Source organism: Gallus gallus, chromosome 4 (genome assembly GCF_016699485.2).
Source record: "Gallus gallus isolate bGalGal1 chromosome 4, bGalGal1.mat.broiler.GRCg7b, whole genome shotgun sequence".
Taxonomy (NCBI): domain Eukaryota; kingdom Metazoa; phylum Chordata; class Aves; order Galliformes; family Phasianidae; genus Gallus; species Gallus gallus.
In genome coordinates, this window is record NC_052535.1 from 483099 (window position 1) to 502194 (window position 19096).

The 19096-nt window shown below is 54.4% G+C and overlaps 1 protein-coding gene across 3 annotated transcripts in view; it reads right to left on the bottom strand.

Annotated features, from left to right (window-relative positions):
* The window catches only part of OPHN1 (oligophrenin 1), a 46309-nt gene extending 27272 nt beyond the window's left edge, over positions 1–19037 (bottom strand). For all 3 annotated transcript variants that reach the window (XM_015278327.3, XM_015278326.4, XM_046940454.1), the window contains exons 1-4: positions 18844–19037; positions 4832–4927; positions 1861–1922; positions 216–287 (exon numbers count right to left, since the gene is read on the bottom strand). In XM_015278327.3, coding sequence (XP_015133813.2) covers positions 216–287; positions 1861–1922; positions 4832–4927; positions 18844–18997 — 384 coding nt within the window. In that variant the 5' untranslated portion in view covers positions 18998–19037. The remainder of the gene's footprint in view (positions 1–215; positions 288–1860; positions 1923–4831; positions 4928–18843) is intronic.
* Between the last annotated feature and the right edge of the window lie 59 nt (positions 19038–19096).

The window sequence follows — 19096 nt, forward strand, 5'->3', positions numbered from 1 at the left end:
TTTTGGAGCCTCTTATGATTGAAAAATCAGAGCAAAAGTCACTGCAGCATTTGAGCGCCAGCATCAGAGCAGGAAGGTTCAGAAAGCAGGAAGCCTCCACCTGGTGCAGCAATTGTCTGCTTTCACAGGACAACCAAAAGCAGCAAGAGAAGGAATTCAAACACAGCACTAGAAAACAAATCTCTTTAAATTGAAGAGAAATAAATAAGCCTTACCTTGGTGAACCCTATTTGCTCCTTCCGAAAATTTTCCAGAGGTTTGATCAGCAAATCACTGGCATTCTGCACCTAACATGCAGAGAAAGAAACACTGTAATTACAGGACACAGATTCATTTTCTCCATAACAGAGGTTGAGCAGGGCTGGAAGCCAAGAACTCCTTGATCTTTTCTAAACGAACATCTTTTCTGGCTCCAAACTTGTGCTCTGTCCACAGGTGAAGTCTCTTAACCTCCCGTATCCGCTTGTTCCCATTTGTAATGCATGGAAAACATGAACCACAGCCCATGAAGCTTTGTGGAACTCTGGGCGTTGACAGAAGGGTTTCCCTCCCCCCCCCCACCACATGCACACACAGCATCACACAGGGAACCAGATCTCTCCTAAATTCCTTGTTACATCCATGAAATCCCCAGGGCCAACCTGCAGGAGCTGGAGCCCTTCAGGACGTGCACGGTGCCAGCTGCAGGCTGGCAAGGCCAAGGCAGGCTTTGCTCCTGGTACCCCTGCAGGCCCAGCACCAGAACCATGCTGGGAGCCCTCTGCTCAGACAGCACAGCACAGCACAGCTGTGCTCCCTCCTGCTGGCCCAGCACGCTGCTGTACGGGCCCTGCTTCCAAGACAGCACCATGGCTGCTGTGCATCAAGCTGGTGAAAAAGCAAACTTGCCCTGGTCTCCCATGCTTTACAGAAGGGAGAGGGGAAGAGAATGGGACATGACACTGCACTGGTGCAGCCCTTTCAGGCAATTTAAATCTGGTGAACGTGATGACAGTAGGAAACATCCTGCGATAACTACCGCAAAGAGACTGGTCCTGCAAGTGGAAGGCACAACCAAAATGATTGGAAAAGTCAGCTAAGGTCCGTGAAAGCATCCACGATTGCTGGAACAACGCCTTCCACTCACTCACCCATGGCAAAAGGAGCCATTGCCTGGGCTGTAAATAATACAGAAATATCATGCTGCTCTCCTGCAGCCTCTTACTGCTTTCCTCCCATTGCAATCCCTACCCATGGGCACACAGGGCATTGCAGCAGTGTCCCATCGGTGCTGCCAGTCCTGTGGTGTCAGCTCAGCCAGCCTGCCTGGCGTGAGCTCCCACTGCTGCACGAGGCAGGAGCAAACAGCGCCAAGCAGCTAATTCCTGGCATGCTGTAAAAGCTCTCCACCGAGCCTAACCTTCGTGTTTTTCCTGGAATTAAGAGCGAAATGGAAAGCCAACACTAGCTCTGTATTGAGGAGTTTTGGAGATGAAGAAGGCACATGACAGCAGGGAGCAAATCTTCCTGCAGGAGCTGCATGCAGGGAGAGCAGCGGCACAGCAGGACAGTGCACACTGCCACTGGGGAGAATGAAGCTAGAAATGCACCCAGAGTGAGCCTGGCAGTGCTGGGCTGTGCAGTGGAGCAGCTGCACAGCACGCAGGAGACATTCAGGTGCTGGTGTGGAACTGCCCATCCCACCCAGCACCTTTCCCTTTGCTATTCAGGACATGGGCTGCAAACACAGTGTCCTGCTGCTGTGGCTCCTGCATGACAAGGAGCTTTACACTGAGCTCTGTGCTGCAGCTGGGCCATGATTTAGCATTTACAAGTCACAACCGGGCAGCAATTACCACGAGGCGGTTAGGATCATCTTACCATCATTGATCTCTCGAGCTCTACCTCCTGGAGAAGCTCTGCAAACTCCTTGAAGGACTCAGCTGTAGGGAGAACAGATACAGTCAGTGCGGCAGTGCTGGACAGGCTGCTGGAAGGTGAGCAGAGCTCCTGTGCTGGGCCATCCCTGCAGCCATGAGCAGAGCTCACCCTGCACTGCCGGACAGCCAGGAGCTGTGAGCACTGCGCAGATGGGAGAGCTGCGGGGCCTTTGCTGGGCCAGGACAAGATGTAAAAATACCCAAACAGTAGAGATGATGTTCAGCAACAAAAAGCACAAAGTCGTGATGAGGAAGGAAGGGCAGCAGCTGTTGAAAAGGTTATATGTACTGACAGCGCTCTGCACCATGTTCAACAATGAAACAAAAAGAATCTTAGGCAGCAGCATTTTTTCTTGGAGTCCAACTGAAACAAAAATAGTATGAAACCTTTCCTTTAGCAAACTGAAAAAGCAAGATTTGTTCAGTCTGGTGGAAAGAAAGAGAGCAGGTGGGAACAGCAGAGCACCTTCCAGGAAAAGGGGCGACTACGGAGCGGAACATCCAGCCGTGCTCCCTGCCTCCAAAGGGCACAGCTCGGCGAGCGGCTGAACTGGTAACAGGGCTGACTGCAGCCAGCTGTCATAGGAAACCCTTCTCACCATGTAAGCAGTAACATCACTGAAATGAGAAGTGCAGAAGCCCCAGCTCTGGGCAGCCATCTACCTGCGCACAGCGCGGTGGCGTGCAGAGCCCCAGGGCTCTTCCAGCTGCATGAGCAGACCTGGGAACTGCGTGGGAGGGAGGGAACGGGCGCAGGGCCGTGCTGCTGGGAGATGCTCCCATGCACAGCCCCCAGCTCCGGGAGCAGCACCAGCACCTGCAAGCAGCACACAGCAGCGTTTTCTCTGTAACATCTACTGGAATCCCTTCGCTTGCAGTTCAGTCTCTGCACTCACACCAAAGCATGCAGAGCAATACAAAGAATATCTGAGAGCTAACCAAAAGGCGGCCCAGCAGAGCAGCTTGCAGCAGAGCTCCAGAGGGCAGAACCAAGGGCTCTCAGCATGGACAGCCACAAGGGAATGAATGAACCACACACACAGCGAGGCACACGCTGCAACAACTTGTGCCACAGACAAGGGACAGGATGCATTTTTGCCTTATCTGCAAGCTGAGGGCTCCACATCCGCATGCAAAACCTTTGGAAAAGCACCTGTCCTGCTGGAAGCAGCCGTAATGCTGCTGTGCAGTGAGCCAGCGTGAAACTGTAGAGTTACAGGACTCACACTGCAGCTGCTGAGGCAGACACAGAGCAGAGAAACCACAGCCTCGTGATGCAGTCACTCAGCTGGCACCATGAGCGCACAGCACAGCTCTCCTGATGAGTCAGTGCTTTCTGAGTTCTGCTCCACAGTGAAGGACTCAGAGTCCCACGCAGCAGCATCTCTGCAGCACAGCGTCCCACTGCAGGGCTCGCAGGAGGACTTCCCCGTGGTTACTCACAGCTGCATGAAATCCAAGGTGCACACACAGACACCAGGAGCCAAGTGCAAGGAGCCTGAGCAAGCAAAGGAATTAACACAGGGCGGAAAGGCCTCCAGCCCTGGAGTTATAGGGAAAATGTCAGCGCCTGGAAGTTTTTGCTGGGTGTGCTTTTCTTCCCCTCCAGGAAAACAGGCACACATGGCCTGGCTGCAGCCACAGAGCAGCCCCCAAACATCCTGCTCCGCAGAGCCACGGCTCCAGCTGCAGTGCCAGCATTGGAGTCCCGACTCACAGCACTCAAAGCCACTGCCTCGGGTGCATGGGTGTCAGCTGTGTCTGCCTACACGAGAAGAAGAAAGTGCAGCACCAGTTGTATTTACAGATTAAACACGTTCCCTGAAGGGCGATAAGAGCTCATTCATGTTTTGCTTCGTTCCCATATCCTGAGCATCAGAGCAGCTCCTGCGTTCACACGCATCTGTGTTCTTCAGAAGCCTGACAGTTTCTGGAGCTGCTATGGAGATGCCAACACCCTGCTCATGTTTTGGGAACAAGAAAGACTTGCAGAGCAGCTCAGCCCTGAGCAGATACTACAGGCTTGCTGTAGGAGGAGGAACACAACACAGACATTTTCATATCAGGTGATCCGGAGCCTCTTCTCAAAAAAGGAAAACAAATATTTCCCAGCAAAAACAGAAATAGGGAAAAAATGCTTGCTTTGCCTCTTTAACTGTCTTACATCTCCTCTCCTCTCTGCTCCCCATACAGCTGCTTGCTTTAAACCCCTCTGCTCCCCCAGGGTTCTTTACAATGCAACAGCTCTCCCTGCATTACCCAGATGTGTTGGAAATGCAGCACCTCTATTTCCATTAGGTTTGGAAGCTGACTCACTTCCAGTAGGCTTCACCTAGCAACTTTCCATAAAGGGAATTAGATTTTGAAGGGCACGCCACAATCCGCTTTGAACAGCTTTAAATAACACAACCAGCAGAGCAGGCTCTACTTCCTTCCCCTTCCAGCGCCAGCTGAGACCTGACATCAGCATGTCCCACTTGCAGCCTCCAGCAGCCTGACAGAAGATGCCATGATTTCAGAAGTGCCCCACAGCCTCCACTGTAGTGAGAGATTTCCTGCTGCCCCACTGTGCCAACTCCTGCCCTGGCCCCCCTAAAGCAACACAACAGCTCAGCCAGCAGTAGGAGCATTCTGAAACACATTGTGTTTAGGGTGCTCCTTGCATTCCCTGGGTGCTGCTGGCAGCTGTGCAGCGTGCACAGTGTGTGCTGGGCTGGCAGGGAGGAAACACTCTGTATTGCTAATCCCAAACCAGATGTGTGGGGCACAATGAGACACACATGCCACAGGCTTCCCTTCCATGCAGACACTGGATGGAGGCTATTTCTCATTCAACAACACATCCAACAGCATGCTATTACCAGTAGTCTGCAGCCTGGTGTAGCCAGGTTTGCATCAGAAAGAAAACTCACCAATATTAATCTCATCATCTGTTAGGGTGTCACCAATGAAGTCAAACTGAAAGGACTGCAGAGTCTGGGAGAACTTCTGTACCGCCGAGGAGTAACCTGGAAAAGGGCAGAGAGAAGGCTGTGTTCTTACTGTGGTTATACAGAACCCTTAGGAAATTTACTCTGAATGGAAAAATACAACATAGAGTGACGTGGTTAAAAACAACCCCATGTCACCATGAATTTGCTTTTGGTTGCTTTGTACAGAGGCAGAAATAATCACGAGGAAAGTGCAGGACCCAAACCGAGAGCCCCCGGGGTTCAGACACCGCAGCAGCTGCTGAGGGAGCTCCCAGCCCCAGGCAGGGACACTTCCTGAGGTGCTGCAGCTCAGCCCCAATTATTTTTGGACTTTGCAGAGGCATTTCCAGCCAAAGGGATCCTTTGTGTCTTCGCATCCTGTGTGGCTGCTCCGCAGCTTTCTGAGTGGCTCCTTTGTTTACATGGCTCTGATTACATTGGCAGAAGCACTCCAGCAGGGACGGGGCATGAATGCAGGGCAGCCCCAACCGAGGCAGCGACCTGCAGGGTGGCAGCCAGAGGGACACAGCCACGGCACAGGGATAGCAGCCCTGCATCAGTGCCGGCGGTGCGGTCTCCTTCCAGCAGCAAACACCTGAGGCACAGACAGGCTGAGCTCACCTCACGTACAGCCAACAGGGTGTACACGCTAACGCAAAAGCAGATGAATCACTGCAGACTTTGGTTTACACGGCTGCTTTCCCTAACTTTGGAATGCACGGAACCAGACCGGACCGCTCGGTGGAGGAGCACCAGGGCTGGAGCTCTGTGATGTTCAGCAAGTTACAAACGTGGATGAGGTGAAGGAGCAGATGTCAGCGTGCTGAGAATGGCCAAAAATGAGGGTTTTGCACCAAAAGTAACATAAATCAGGAATTGTCCCTGCTTAAGTCCGGGCTACTATCTGCATTTCTGTCCTGTAGGGAGGAAGGGGACACAGAACTGGAGGCCCAGCACAGCACTGAGCCACTCGCTGCTACTTGCAGCCCTTTGCTCAGGAGGGTCAGAACTTTGCCCTTCAATGGGCAGATTCAAGCCTGAATGTGGCTATTTAGCAACCAGCTGCTAGGAGAGCCTGAGAGCGTCAATGGGTGAACTCTGGCACAGAATGATGTCATTAATTTGGTGGAAAACCTCCGCAAATAATCCACTTTCAGTGCCCGCACCATTCAGTGCATTCACACGCGGAGGCCAAGCCCAGAGGCTCCTATTCACTCCTTACTCAGGCAGAGCTTTGTTCCTCCCTGCTAACCATCCCCTCGCTGGCAGCCCGTGACTGCCCCAGCACCTCCACTGCTGCCCACACCTTGCTGGGTCTGTCAGCCCTAACCCTGACCCTAACCCAGATCCTAACCCTGACCCTAACCCTGACCCTAACCCTGGCCCTAACCCAGACCCTAACCCTGGCCCTGACCTGGACTGAGGGACACACAGCACTTTTCCGTGGTGGTGCCAGCCCAGCCCTGTGCCCTGCTATCAGAATGTTCCTTGGCCGGCCGAGTTCCTTTATTCCTTTTTTATAGGAATGGGGTAGGGCAGGAGCAGAGGATTCGAAAAAGCCAAATGTAATACATTTTAAACCTGAAAAAAAAGAAACCACAGAACCGATTTAAGTTACATTTTCCTTTCAAAAAGCTGTCTGGCCTGGAGCTTTACTTGCCAAGTTCCAAGCCGAAGCAAAGCCAGGTGGACAGGCTATAAACCACATCTCACGTTAGCTTAATGGTGAAAAAGGGCCAGAGCCCCTTAATGGGTCTGGCACCGTTGGGTTTTATTCGGCACAGGAATTTCTTCTCCTTTTGGAGGGATGCCCTCATCTCACTGCTGGCCCCAGCAGCAGCACCGCCTCCTCAGTCCTCATCCCAACCACACCTCAGAGCCCACGGCTCCCAGCAGCTCCCAGCAGCAGTAGTGGTTCCCAGCAGCTCCCAGCAGCTGATCTCTTTCCTGCAGTAGAGGAGCAAAGGCAGCACAGTGCTTCAAGAACAACCACAGCCCTGGTGCCAGTTCCTGTTCTCTTCCCTTCTTTGCAGTATAGGGATTGCTGTACAGCACCGTTTACTTCCCTCAAACAAACAGTCTTGGTAGCTTTCCATCCCCACAGAACACTCCCCAGCATGAATCAAGGCCAGGTCGCTGCTGTGATCCACTTGGAATCCACGCGGTGAAAGTCATTGCAAGAACAAGGGCAGTGCCCAGCATGCCTGCCATCATAGGGAGCTGCCACCTGGGCAAGGCTCCATGCACGGGCATGTTTTCTGGATACAAGAAGGTGAGGGGTGCCCGGGGAACAGCCCTTAAGGTGCCCCGGACAGAGCACGAGCACAGGGCAGGGAGGCAGGAGGTGCCCGGTGCTTGCAGATGGATTCTGCACAGACAGCAATTGCACCAGATCTAGGGTTAGGAAGGAACTGAATCAGCTGGAGGGAGAAGCGGCACTGTTAACGTCTGGCATGGCTTTCAGAGATCACTTAATGGAAACCAGATTCCTACAGACCAACATTACTTGTCTTTACACACGTATGGAGCCTTGGCTGAACACTGATTTCTGACAAATCCTACACACACACAATAAAGACAGCACTGGGTACTATTATAGTAAGAAAACCACTATTGCTATGATGGGAGTTTATTGGCAAATGAAAGCAGGGATGGTTCTGGCACCTGCCCCAGCTGCAGAAGTGCCTGCTGGCAGCCAGCCGCAGCAGGAGCAGCACGAGGGCTGTACCCGTGATGCACAGAGGCCCCCAGGCACAGCATCTGCATTTTCCCTCATTTTCCTCCCCTCCGATGCAAACACACGGCTGCCAGGCGTGCAGCTCCTGCCCGCTCCCAGCCTTTCACACCCACAGCACAGAGCTGGAAGTGACAGCCCCGGGGTCTGCTCGGCCCCAGCAGTGTGCAGGGAGCAGAGAGGAGCAGGAGCACGGTGCTGTAATTGCAAGCCAGGACAGCACATCAGAAAGCAGGCACAGCTCGTCCTGTCCAACACCGGAACATCTGATGGCTTCATGTCAGCATTAAGGGCCCTGCTGGCTCAGCACAGCTTGTTTCCGTGGAAACGCAGCAAAATGAATTCGATCTGAAACCCTTTAGGACTCCCCTTCCTTGCAGTGCTCAGCACACGGTGCCAGCTTTCACAGCCTGTGGCCACAGCAACCTGCTCTTCTAGGAAAGATGAGGTCCAGCCTTTCAGCAGAGGACAGTGCTGACCAACAGCATCCGGCAAAGGGGGGGACACCTGGTGCAGCCCCTGCACGGACACACGCACTGCACGAAGGACACGTCGTCATATTTATGTGTACATAAAATCACCTTGAGGTTGCAGCTACTCAAGGATGTGCCCCAGGTTCCACAAAAGGTTTCGGCAAAGAAAATGGGGTTTCTCATCTCAAACATCCACGGGATTACGGCGGTCCCCTGCTGCCAAGTGAGACGTGACCCTGTGTTCCCAAAACCAGAATGCCAGCAGCAGCTGCTGGTGATGGCTGCAGGGCCACCAGCACCTCTGTGCTCCCACAGGGCAGGGCTGTGCTGCCTCGTGTGAGCCGGACACGGTGTGACCCGGGTGTGAGGGATGCACCCACATTCTTCCTCAGCTTCGGTCACTTCAGAACTTTTTCTACTGCCCTGCAGAGAGCTGTGCAATGGGATATGCAGAACATGAGAAACTTCACTTCTCCTCTACCACAAGAAAGAGAGGGTTGTGAGCCCTGCAGGGAAGAGAATGTCTCCATTGTTAGTAACTCCCACTGAATAATTTTGCAGGGAGTTGCAGTATAAAGGAGTTCATCCACGCTGCGGTCCAAGAGCAGAGGTTTCACACGTGTGCCCAGCCCCGCTGCTCACAGCACTGCCTGCAGCACAGCTTTGCCAGCCGGCACACCGTGCAGGGCTGCTGCAGTCGCACAGCATGCACTGACTCCACCAAATCCCCAAACGTTGTCCCACCAACATACCTCAGCTCTGAAATCAATGGAGCTGCCCTGGCTGCGCACAGATGTGTCATTAAGGCAGTGAGTAATCAGCCCTGACTCAGTGCCGTCAGGAACAGTGCTCTACAGCTGCCTGAGCACAAAAACATGTTGATTTTTTCAGATGAGAAAAAGAAAGAAAAATCTTCCGGGTAGCCTTGCAGGCAGTCCCAAAGGCACAGGAGTGCCTTGGCAGCAGCACTCCGGTGCTCGGTACACGAGAGATGCTTGTAGGCAGGTAATTAGAACGGCCCATCTCTGAGCAGACAGCTGGCAGGTTCTCTGCAGGTGCCCTGCAGCCTTCTGGATCGGTGGGGATTCATGTTTCACAAAGGCCACTCTTCAAGAGCTGAACTGGGTTTTCCATTTGCCAGAAACAAATGGCCAACCTGAGCCGCACGGTGTGACAGCAAACCCAGCAGAGCCCCGCACAGAGCTCCCACAGCCCCAAGGCTGCTCCCAACCAGCTCCCAAGGAACCCTCCAGCCTTCCCCGGCTGACAACTCTGATGTGGGCAATGGATCAACTCAAGCAGTGGAGCAAAAGAAAGAACAAACCCCCTAAAAATGCAAAGAAGCACAGGCTGCTCCCTGGCCTGGCAGGGCACAGGTTCCTGCTGCTGTCCCCACAAAGAGCCGCACCACAGCATCACTGCTGCTGCAAGGTTACTTCTGCTGCGCTGGCACCAGGCACAAACTAATGCTGCTCACTCCAGGTTTAACCAAGGGTTGCATTCAGGATGAGCTCCTACAGCCCCAGAGGACCACAGGAGCTGATGAGTGTCCTGCTACTGTGTGCTCAGTGCAGTCTGCCCACTTTGCCTGCCGCTTCATCCCAACCAAACCCACCTGGCACAGAAGTTCTGGGTCAGCACTGCCTGATGCTGAGGCAACACAAACCTTTTGTCTTTCACCTGAGTTACAGTGATGGAAAGGAAAACGTGTTTCACGGTGCACTGAAGGGCTGCGGCCAGGTTTCCTTCTCAGTGGGGTCTCCTCCCCAGCTCTGCATAAATTTCAGACTACCCACTGTCTAAACCAAAGAACCAGTAGAAGAGGAAATCGTTCATCCCCTCTCTGGAGTTTATTAAACTCAAGCAATGAAAGAGAGCCTTCTGAGAGAGGAATGCTGCCCTGCTGCTGCTCTGCAGGCACAGAGCTGGAGATGAAGGTCGGGTGGTGTTTCTGCAACGAGAACAGCAAATCCTGATCATGGTGAAGGAGGGGCCAGCAGTGCCGGGGGCAGCTCCTGGCTCCTGCTGACAGCACTGAGGCCTGGGCCATGTGGGCAGGTGGGAGCAGGGTGCAGTGGGAGCTGGCTGCCGGCCCCACTGGGTGTACATCCATACCTACTGACGCAGGCACTTCTCCGTGCATCACACTGCTGCTGCCATCCTTTTCTGGGCCCTCCGCAGCCCTGCAGACAGGGCGTCATGGTGCTGAGCAGCCTCTTTGCAGGGAACATGCTGAGCCAGGGAGAGCAGAGGGTGCTTCAGGAAGGGCAATCTGCAGGAAGGTGGCCCTGCAGACACCAGGTAAGCCTGCTGATGGCAGCTCCAGGCATGCCATGCAAGACAGGGCTGGCCACCAGCTGCTGGCAGCGGGCAGCAGGAGGGGGTGCTCTGCGAGCCGCAGCTCCTGCAGCTCCCCGCTGTACAGGCGGTGAGAGAACAGCAAAACAAACATGAAAACAAGAGGCTCTTTTCCGGAGCAGAGCACGAGCAGTCCCCACAGGGAGGTCTCATGATCAGCAGCGCCGGCGGAGCCGTCCCAGCCCAAGCTCTGCGGCCGGGGGCACGAGCCGGCCCCGCCATGCCTCCCATCACACAGCACGGCTCAGCCCTCGGTGGGCACCGCAGAGCTCCCTGACAGCAGGGCCAGGCAGGAGCCCGGCTCGGTGCTGGCACAGGCTGCAGCTCTCATGTGTGGCTGCTTTCCACCCATGGCCTGCAATGCGGTGGGGTCTGCAGGCTGCACCCCACATCACCCTGCCCTCACCAGCCACAAACAGCATCCTGCCCCGGGACAATGGGGAAGCAGCGAGGTCCCAGAGCAGCGATGGGGCACCTCTGAGAACTGCCTCTCCCTCTTCCCACAGCCACACACCACCTCCGGGCACTGCCGCAGGTTCCCCTTTGGGTCCGGTGCCCGCATAGGAACAGCCGCTGCTGCAGAGCTGTAGGACCCGCCTGGCAGCCCAACAGCACAGCTACAGGTCCTGTTTGTCGTTCCTTGTTTTCACAGCTGCACTGTTCAGTAAGATTAATGAAATTATTCTTGTTGAAAAAAGATCCATGCTCAGCACTTTGTAATCAGTGCTGGCTGGAGGAACAGAAACTAGGCAAAATTGGAGGGGGAACACTGCAGGGAGCAGCTCAGAGGCTGCCATGAAGGCTGTTCTACTTTCCATTTCTAAGCTTTATCTCACACTGTCCAACTGCTCTTAACACCACTTAAGCAGCACATGACCATGTCTGTGCATTTACCTGGATGCAGAGCTCAGTGACTAAAAGGACAGTGGCTACAAAGGGTCTTTCTGAATATGTCCAGAAACACAAACCAGGAGGAGCTGAGGGTGGCATCTCCCAGCGGGGGGATCCTGACAGCAGGGAGCAGCCTGCAGCCCAGTGAAACCACAGAGAACTCCACACCGCCGAAAGGAGAAGTTCCCAAAGCCTTATGCCCCATAGTTATCAGCTGCTCCTATAGAACAAAACCTTTATTTCACGTTTACTAATTGGTGCCTGCTGAACTTCACCAGCAGTCTCCTATTGGCACATTCAACATTTGTAAAGTAGAGCTAGTTGTTCACAGGAAAAGGCTGGCCATTCTTTGCCTTTGAACATCAGGGCTCTCCAGACTGCACACTTTGTAGTTCCCAAGCCCAAGTGCTGAGCAGCGCTCATTTTGGGGACTGGGCACAGCTTTTGTGGTCAGACACCCACAGCACGGGGACGTCCATGGCACAGGACGCCCATGGCCACGGTCAGCTCATTCGTGCAGGCAGCAGCTCCTGCTGAAACCAGCCCAGATGCGCACCTTGGGCTGGGGATGTGCCGGAGGGCAGCTTGGAGCTCCACCTCTCCTGCGGCACAGCACGGCACAGCACCCTGCTGCACACACGGCACTGCTGAAGCCACCCACAGAAAGCTGGCAGGCAAACGAGGAAGCAGCATTGATAGTAACCAGCGTGCTACCAACAGAACTATTAACCAAAGTATTCAAAACATTTCTCAAGGAAGGAGGCAGAAAAGCTGAGTCTTCACACGGTGACTCAAGAGGAAACGCTTCAGTCAGCAGCAGCGCTGCTGCAAGCTGTGGATTTTCAGACACGTTACAAAACATGGATAACACCCACATCCTTCCAGGGAACAGGCCAAGAAAGGCAACAGAACATGGAAGAAAAGCTGCGTGGATGTCTCGTGTGTGGCAGAAGGGCAAATGCACTTAAACACATGAAAGCTGCCCAGTGCTGTGATCCTGCCTGCATGACGACGCGCGCAGCGGATCTCAGGGCTCTCACACTGCGATCATCCCCACTTCCCAGGAAGGCAGGTGGCTGTGAGCCCGCTGGCTGAGCTCCCTGTGCAATGCGTGCTGCTTCCCTGCGTGGCACAGCGCTGGGATGGTACATTGGGGCGCAGACCTGGGCTGGGAAAAGCCCCCCCCCAAAATACTGCGTGTTGGCTCACTTTAAGCAGAATGACATTGGATCACAACACGCTCCAGCAGCATCTGTGCTGCAGCACCAGGGGACAGGGAGAGGCAGGAAGAGCTGCCCGGGCCTTCCCACCCCAAGCCCTCCCCAGGAGGCGCCCGCAGCCAGCAGCAGCCAGCCCTGCCCAGAGCTGCTGTGTGGGCACGAGGCCGCCCGGCTCGCCCTGCTGCGCTCAGCAGCAAAATGAAATCTAACAAATGCACAGCAAGGAGCTCCAGCCCAAGGGAAAGTTCTGCCTCACTCCTGGAGTACGCAGATACCGTGCGAGCTCCTTTCCTTCCTGCCTGCTTCTGCAGATTAGGTTTTGGGGGTGGCTCGCTTTGTTCTCTTTGTTAGTTAGTTAGCTTCTGATTAAGGCGTATCTACTCTAGATTTGCACCAACTTGTGACCTCCAATTCTGTGCACGGTGCCTAAGTCCCAGGAAAATGAGCTCCTTTGCTGCCTGCTGGGCTGTGGGCAGTTCCCTTCCTCCACCTGTCCGAACGCTGCGCAGGAGCAGCAGTGCTCAGCAGGGACAGCTGGCAGTGGCACGTGAGCTGCTCCGCTGTGCTGCCATATGGACACACAAAGTACTGTGTAAGCCGAGCACTGCTTTAGCACTGCACTGGGGCTTGAGTTCCACTCCCCTCAGGAAGGCAGAGATAGGTCCACAAGAAAAAAAATGATGAGATTTCTCAGGGAGAGGAACCAGGCGTGGCGGGTATCTTTACGCGCACCCAACCACATCAATGACCCAAAGCCAAAGCACTTTCAGCCCCCTGCTCGTACCAGCACTGCAGCACACCGTGCACATACACAGGCACCGGCCAGCCCGGGATGTGCTGAGCTGTGCCCGCTGCCCCCCCGCCAGCCCACCCCACAGCAGGAGGGTGTGGGTGGCCGTGCCCAGCGCTGCTGCACAGAGGTGCTCAGGAGCACACAGCTCCCTTCAAAGCTACGTGAAGGCTCTCGTTCTGTTCCTGCGTTCTTCAGGGCAGAGCAGAGATGTGGTAAAAGAATGGTCCTTGGCTAAATTAGTACGTCCACAACGCCCTTAGTTTATAGAGGGTAAACTGCTGGATTGAAGACGTGTCCCATATGCAATTTACTGTTTCTAAGCTGGTTTGCTATCTTTTCAGACAATAAAAGCTGAGAAATTAGGAGACAAAAATTGAAGTTATCAATAGTAACTCCAGGACAAGTGTTGCAAAATGATGGCTGCAACAGCCAAGCAAGGAAGGAATTCTCAGCACGTGCCAGTGGGCATCCAAGCAGCCCTGGCTGGAGAAGAGCAGCGAGGAGCAGGAAAATGTAAGCAGATATTACTGCTAGAGGGAAGCGTTGTATTTTCCAGCAAGTCATTTTTCCCCTGCTGAAGTCCAGGAATGGCTTAACATGAACTGCTATATGGTAACTCACTCCAGGAAAGAGGGGGGAAGGTGTTCCTATGGCAGTGAGCCATCCCTGCCCCAGGGGCATCCCGAGGCAGCTCCCTGCTTCAGTAACAGGCCAAAGAGAAAGCACTGGGGGCAAACAGCAGATCTGTGCCTGAGGAGCTTCCCAGAGCCCCCTATCTCACACGGGCAGTGAAGAGGCAGGGCTCTGGACACGGGGCTGAACGCAGTTCATGCAGGAGCACTCGGAGCTGCCTGCTCTGCCAGCAGCTCCACACAGTCTCCCTGCAGTGCTCTGCATCCCAAACATATTCCTCAGAAGCTGCTTTTATCATTCCAGATAAGGCGTCCCTGTGCTGCTGTGATGACAAACACAGGGAAGGCAGACAGGCCAGGCTGAGCAGGGCCAGCTCATGCTCCCAGCACCCTGCCCATCACTGCGGGTCTGATCCTGCACAGCTCAGTGCACAGCCCAGGTGCTGAGCGCTGCCTGAGCATGGGGAAGTGCGAGGATACAAGCAGAGCAGAGGAGAGCAGAGCCGTGTTTAAGCAGTACAACGATCCTGGATGCACGGCAGCTCTTCACACCTGCCCGACCAGTGAACTATTTACACAAACCCTGCTTGGCTTCCAGATTCCCCCAAGTGCAGCGGGCAGCTGAAGGAGAGGCTTTGTGTGAGATAGTGGGGCTCAGTGCACCCACATGGAACAGCTCAGAGCTCCCACATGGAACAGCTCAGTGCACCCACACGGAGGGGCTCTGTGGACACACACAAGTGCTCCATGCACATCCCATTAAGGCAGCACATGCTGGCTCATGCTTTGTGCAGAGTTTCTCACTGCCAGCACCTCGACACCCAGCACAGAGCTCACGTCTGCCCACACAGCCCCTGCACTCCATATGCCAGCAGCCAAGGGGCACGTGGGGCACCGAGTACCTTCCTCTTCCTCCCTTCTGCAGAGGAGCTTCAGCCATGCTCACACATAGGCAAAAAACAGTGCCTGGATCTAAGACACCATGCCAACAGCCAGAAATTGCAGCTCAAGGGCTTCAAGCCATTGTCTACAGACTTCACATGAAATAGCACAGGGGGCTCTGCAGGAATCAGACGGGCACTCCAGGGCTGCTTTAATCTCATTACAGTATTTCATATACTTGACACACTGCTTTTTGCACTCCAAAGCACTGAATCCTCAAGCACTGCCCCTTATGGCAGCACATGGATCTGTGGAGAGCTCTGGTGGCCCTGCAGCTCTGGTGGCACAGAGCTCCACGCCAAGCAGTGCTGCTGGGGCTGCTGCATGGCAGCACGGGGTGTGAGCAGCTGCTTTGTGGAGACAAACACCTGTCTGCTCTCTTCTGGTACAGATTACCGTGCACTTTGCAGGCACAGACACCTCTGTGTGTTCCTTTATAGTGCTGTCTTTCCAGGATGAAACGCTCACACCGCCTGGAGAAGCTGCTTAACTGGCATGCAAATTCAGGAGCAATTTGCAAAACTACGCACCGTGCAGAAATGGAGTTCAAAAGCATGCATGCAGCATCTGCATGAGATCTCAAAGCTCTTCAGCTTCAAAAGCCAGCTTAGACCTTTGTAGTGCTCACAATTAATAAAAACAGCCTCAACTTGACATTCATCAAACTCCACTTGATATGTAATCGCACAAGAAGATCAAAGACCAGGAGAGATGGATGCTTCTGCATAAACAACCACACACACAGCAGAAAGCAGCAAGCCCCACCAAAACAACAACAGAATGTAAAACAAGGCAGCATGCAGAAAGAAAATGGTGTAAACGATGTATCGCTACGACAACAAGGCTGCCTAGCTGTGTGCTTCCTGACGCACAGCTCGTGTCAGGGACTGGCACTGCAAGGAAGAGACGTGTGTGGCACCGCAGAGCAGCCACCCTGCACACATGGTTCCTTGCCTCTCACACCTGCACGGTGAGCACTGCACCTTGTACCTGCTGGGAACAGCAACACGGCACTCCCAGGGAGGAGAAACGCAGGTGGTGCCCCGCAGCTCCTCGTCCTTCCGCCTGCCTGCAGCTCAGGGCAGCCCTGCAGCACACACAGGGATGTGGCTGCAGCAGTGCAGGGCATCCCACTGTGCTCCGTGCAGGGAGGGCAGCACATGGGACTGAAACAGTCACTTGGCACCTCCAGCAGCTCAGAGCACTTCTGGCACGAATAGGGAAGGATACGGCCAACTCTGCAACAAAAATATCTCTTATTTTGTCTCAAAGTAACTTTTTGCTATCTTTGAAGTCCAAGATCATTACATTACAATTGCCCAACATTTTGCTTTGCTTCAGTCAGTTCTATTTCTTGTTTGGCACCACCTCTTGCATTGCCACCTCAGGGTGTCCCATGTACAGACAACTCCCTCTTTTCTCCAGCTGACAAAGAAGCACAGCAGCAGCAACACAGCGGTGGGACCAGCACAGGAACAGACAGTGGGACGCGAGGCTGCGCGGTGCTCAGGAGGGTTTCACACACTGTATTTCAATGAGCAACACGTCCGTGCTGGATGGGGCAAAACAACGCTCTCAGTTCTCCCGTGCCCTGGAAAGGCTGTAGGGGCTCAATGCATTGACCACCAGGTTCACATCACTGCCCCCGGCCCCTCGGTGTCACACCTCACCTGCCCTGCAGCAGGACAGGGATGTGAGCACCAGCAGCAGGGAGCTCCGTTACAGCTGCACACCCACCCCCAGGACATCCCTGCTGGAGGCATTTAACCCAGCACGTTCAGCCTGTTGTGAACAGTCCAAAAACCCCCAATGGAGGTCACTGAAACAGCACTTTTCAGACACTGGAGGCCCAGCCTCTGCTGCTACCACATTACAGTTCACTCCAGGCAGGACTGTCACGTTCAGGTTCTGTCAGAACACACTTAAGATCTCCTTACTCAACAAGTGGGTTGATGCAACTTCAGCTTGCCAGACACTTCTGCAAAGAAAGCAACCAAGGAGAGACGTGTATGTACCAGGTACCAAGGGCAGCCCAAAGCAGCAGCCCGTAAACCTGGGTTCTGCAGAGCCTGACGCAGATTCACACTCATTTCTTTTTCCTATGACTTGGCTAATGGAAAACAAGAGACAGCTCTGGGCAGTTTCAGGGTTTGGGTCTACACACAGATTGCTGGCAGCAGGTCATGCATGCCCAGCAGACCCACACGAGGCAGCATGCCTTTCTCTCCACACACCATACGGATGCTGCCATGTTGTATGGGAACTGTGGAGTCCCAGTCTGATTCACTGATTGATCACCTGGGGAAAGGACCCTGTCAGCCCTGGGAGCACAGGTGAAGGCAATTCAGCTGTGTGATAGGAAGGGGTGGAGCCTGACTGCACCTCTCTTAGACCCCATTTAAGGGCTGACCGCTGCTGGGGGAGGCTCTCTGTTTGGAGACCCCTTCTTGGTGGAGTCTTCCCTGTGAGCCACAGCTCTTCAGAGACAGGTGAGCACTTTCCTTTCCCCTTTGTGACACCTTTCCATTGCACTAGTCCTTTTGTCATTACCCCTCCTGTATCACCATTCCACTGCATTAACCTCTCTGATGGTTACACGTGTGTAATGCACAGGGTACTGCCCCAGGTCCCACAGCACACCCCTCCTCACAAGTCCCCTCCCACCCTTCCCTCAGCCCCACCCTCACCACCACTTTCTTCTTTACATTTCAGTGTCAGCTGTCAGCTACAGGCAGGAGAAAGCTGTTACCTTTCATTGTAAATATTGATTGTAAGACTGAGATGACTGCTAACAACCCTTCCCATGCAAAGCCAAAATAGCTGAGAGCCTTCAGAGAGCAGACAGGTCTGATGAGAGAAACTGGGTTTTGATTTGTTGTTGTTTCTTTGTTGGCTTTCCTGGTCCGAGCAGAGATCTTTGGTTTCCTCTGCAGCACATCAGCATCCCACTGAGCTGCAATGCCTCTTTGGGCCACCCCAGCCTTTGTCACAGCTGTTTTCCAGATGGGCACACACAGGCAATGCCAGACACAGCCCCAGTAACACAGAGCCCTGAGCTGCCCTAAACAAAAGGGCAGCAGCTAAACCTGCTAATGCAAACCAAAGCCAAGCGGACAAGGAAGGCAGCACACAGCACGCCCTGCACTGCAGGTTCTCTTATCTTCCCTTGGCTCTATTTTAAGATTTTGTAATAACAGATGAGATGCAAGAGACCGCACTGGGACAGTGCATGCATTGGTCCCAGAGGGAAAAGTGTGGACAAAGGGCAGTAGGTGTGGGGCTGAGACACAGTAGATCCGCTCTGGGGATCGGAGGGCCTCAGTGCTTCTGAACAAGCAGCTCCCTTAGAGCTGGCACTGGAGTCTATGTGCGGTCAGACACCATTCTCATCGTTATGTAAAAAGAAACAAAATAATGTACACACAGAGATGAACTACAGGCTGTTTCTGGGCTGAGCTCTCCCAGTCCTACAACGCTCTGTGGGAGATGCTGTGGCTGTAGCAGCGGGTCGTGCTGGTGGGGCCCCATGCAGGTATCTGCGTGCCTGGCCGTGCTCCATCTGTGAAGGACACGGAGTGCCCTCACGGCACGCACCTCTGCTGTCCTTACACCAGTGCGGTGCGGGGGAGCTCAGCAGCCCTGCCGGCAGCCTGGGAGCCCAGTGTGGGCACCGGCACGTAGCAGGCACGGCGCTCCTAAGGGCACTGCGGGCAGAGCAGTAAATGCGCGCTCCAGAAGCAATTATGTGCAATTATATTCCAGAAAAAGCATTCTTACTGAGAGCGCTGGGAAAAAAAATCCCAGTCATTGTTCTATTGTTCCCTATCCCCGCCGCAGCGCTGCAGGCACCGCACGGAGCCGCGGGGCAGCAAGGCGAGCTCGGGGCGGCGGAGCCCCGCCGGGACTCACTGCGGATGGCGGCGATGAGCGCGTTGCCGTCCTTGATCACGTCCTTGATGAACTTGTTGGTGCGCTCCAGCTCCTGCTCGTAGCACTTGAGCCGCTCTCTGAAGTCGGGGCTGTCCAGGTAGCAGTCGCTGAACTCCAGCGGCGGGTGCCCCATGGCTGCGCGGGGCCGCGCCGGGTACGGCCGGGACGCCGCTGCGGGAGGGGCGGGCTGGGAGCTGCGGAGCTGCGGGGCGGGCTGCGGGCGGGCTACAGC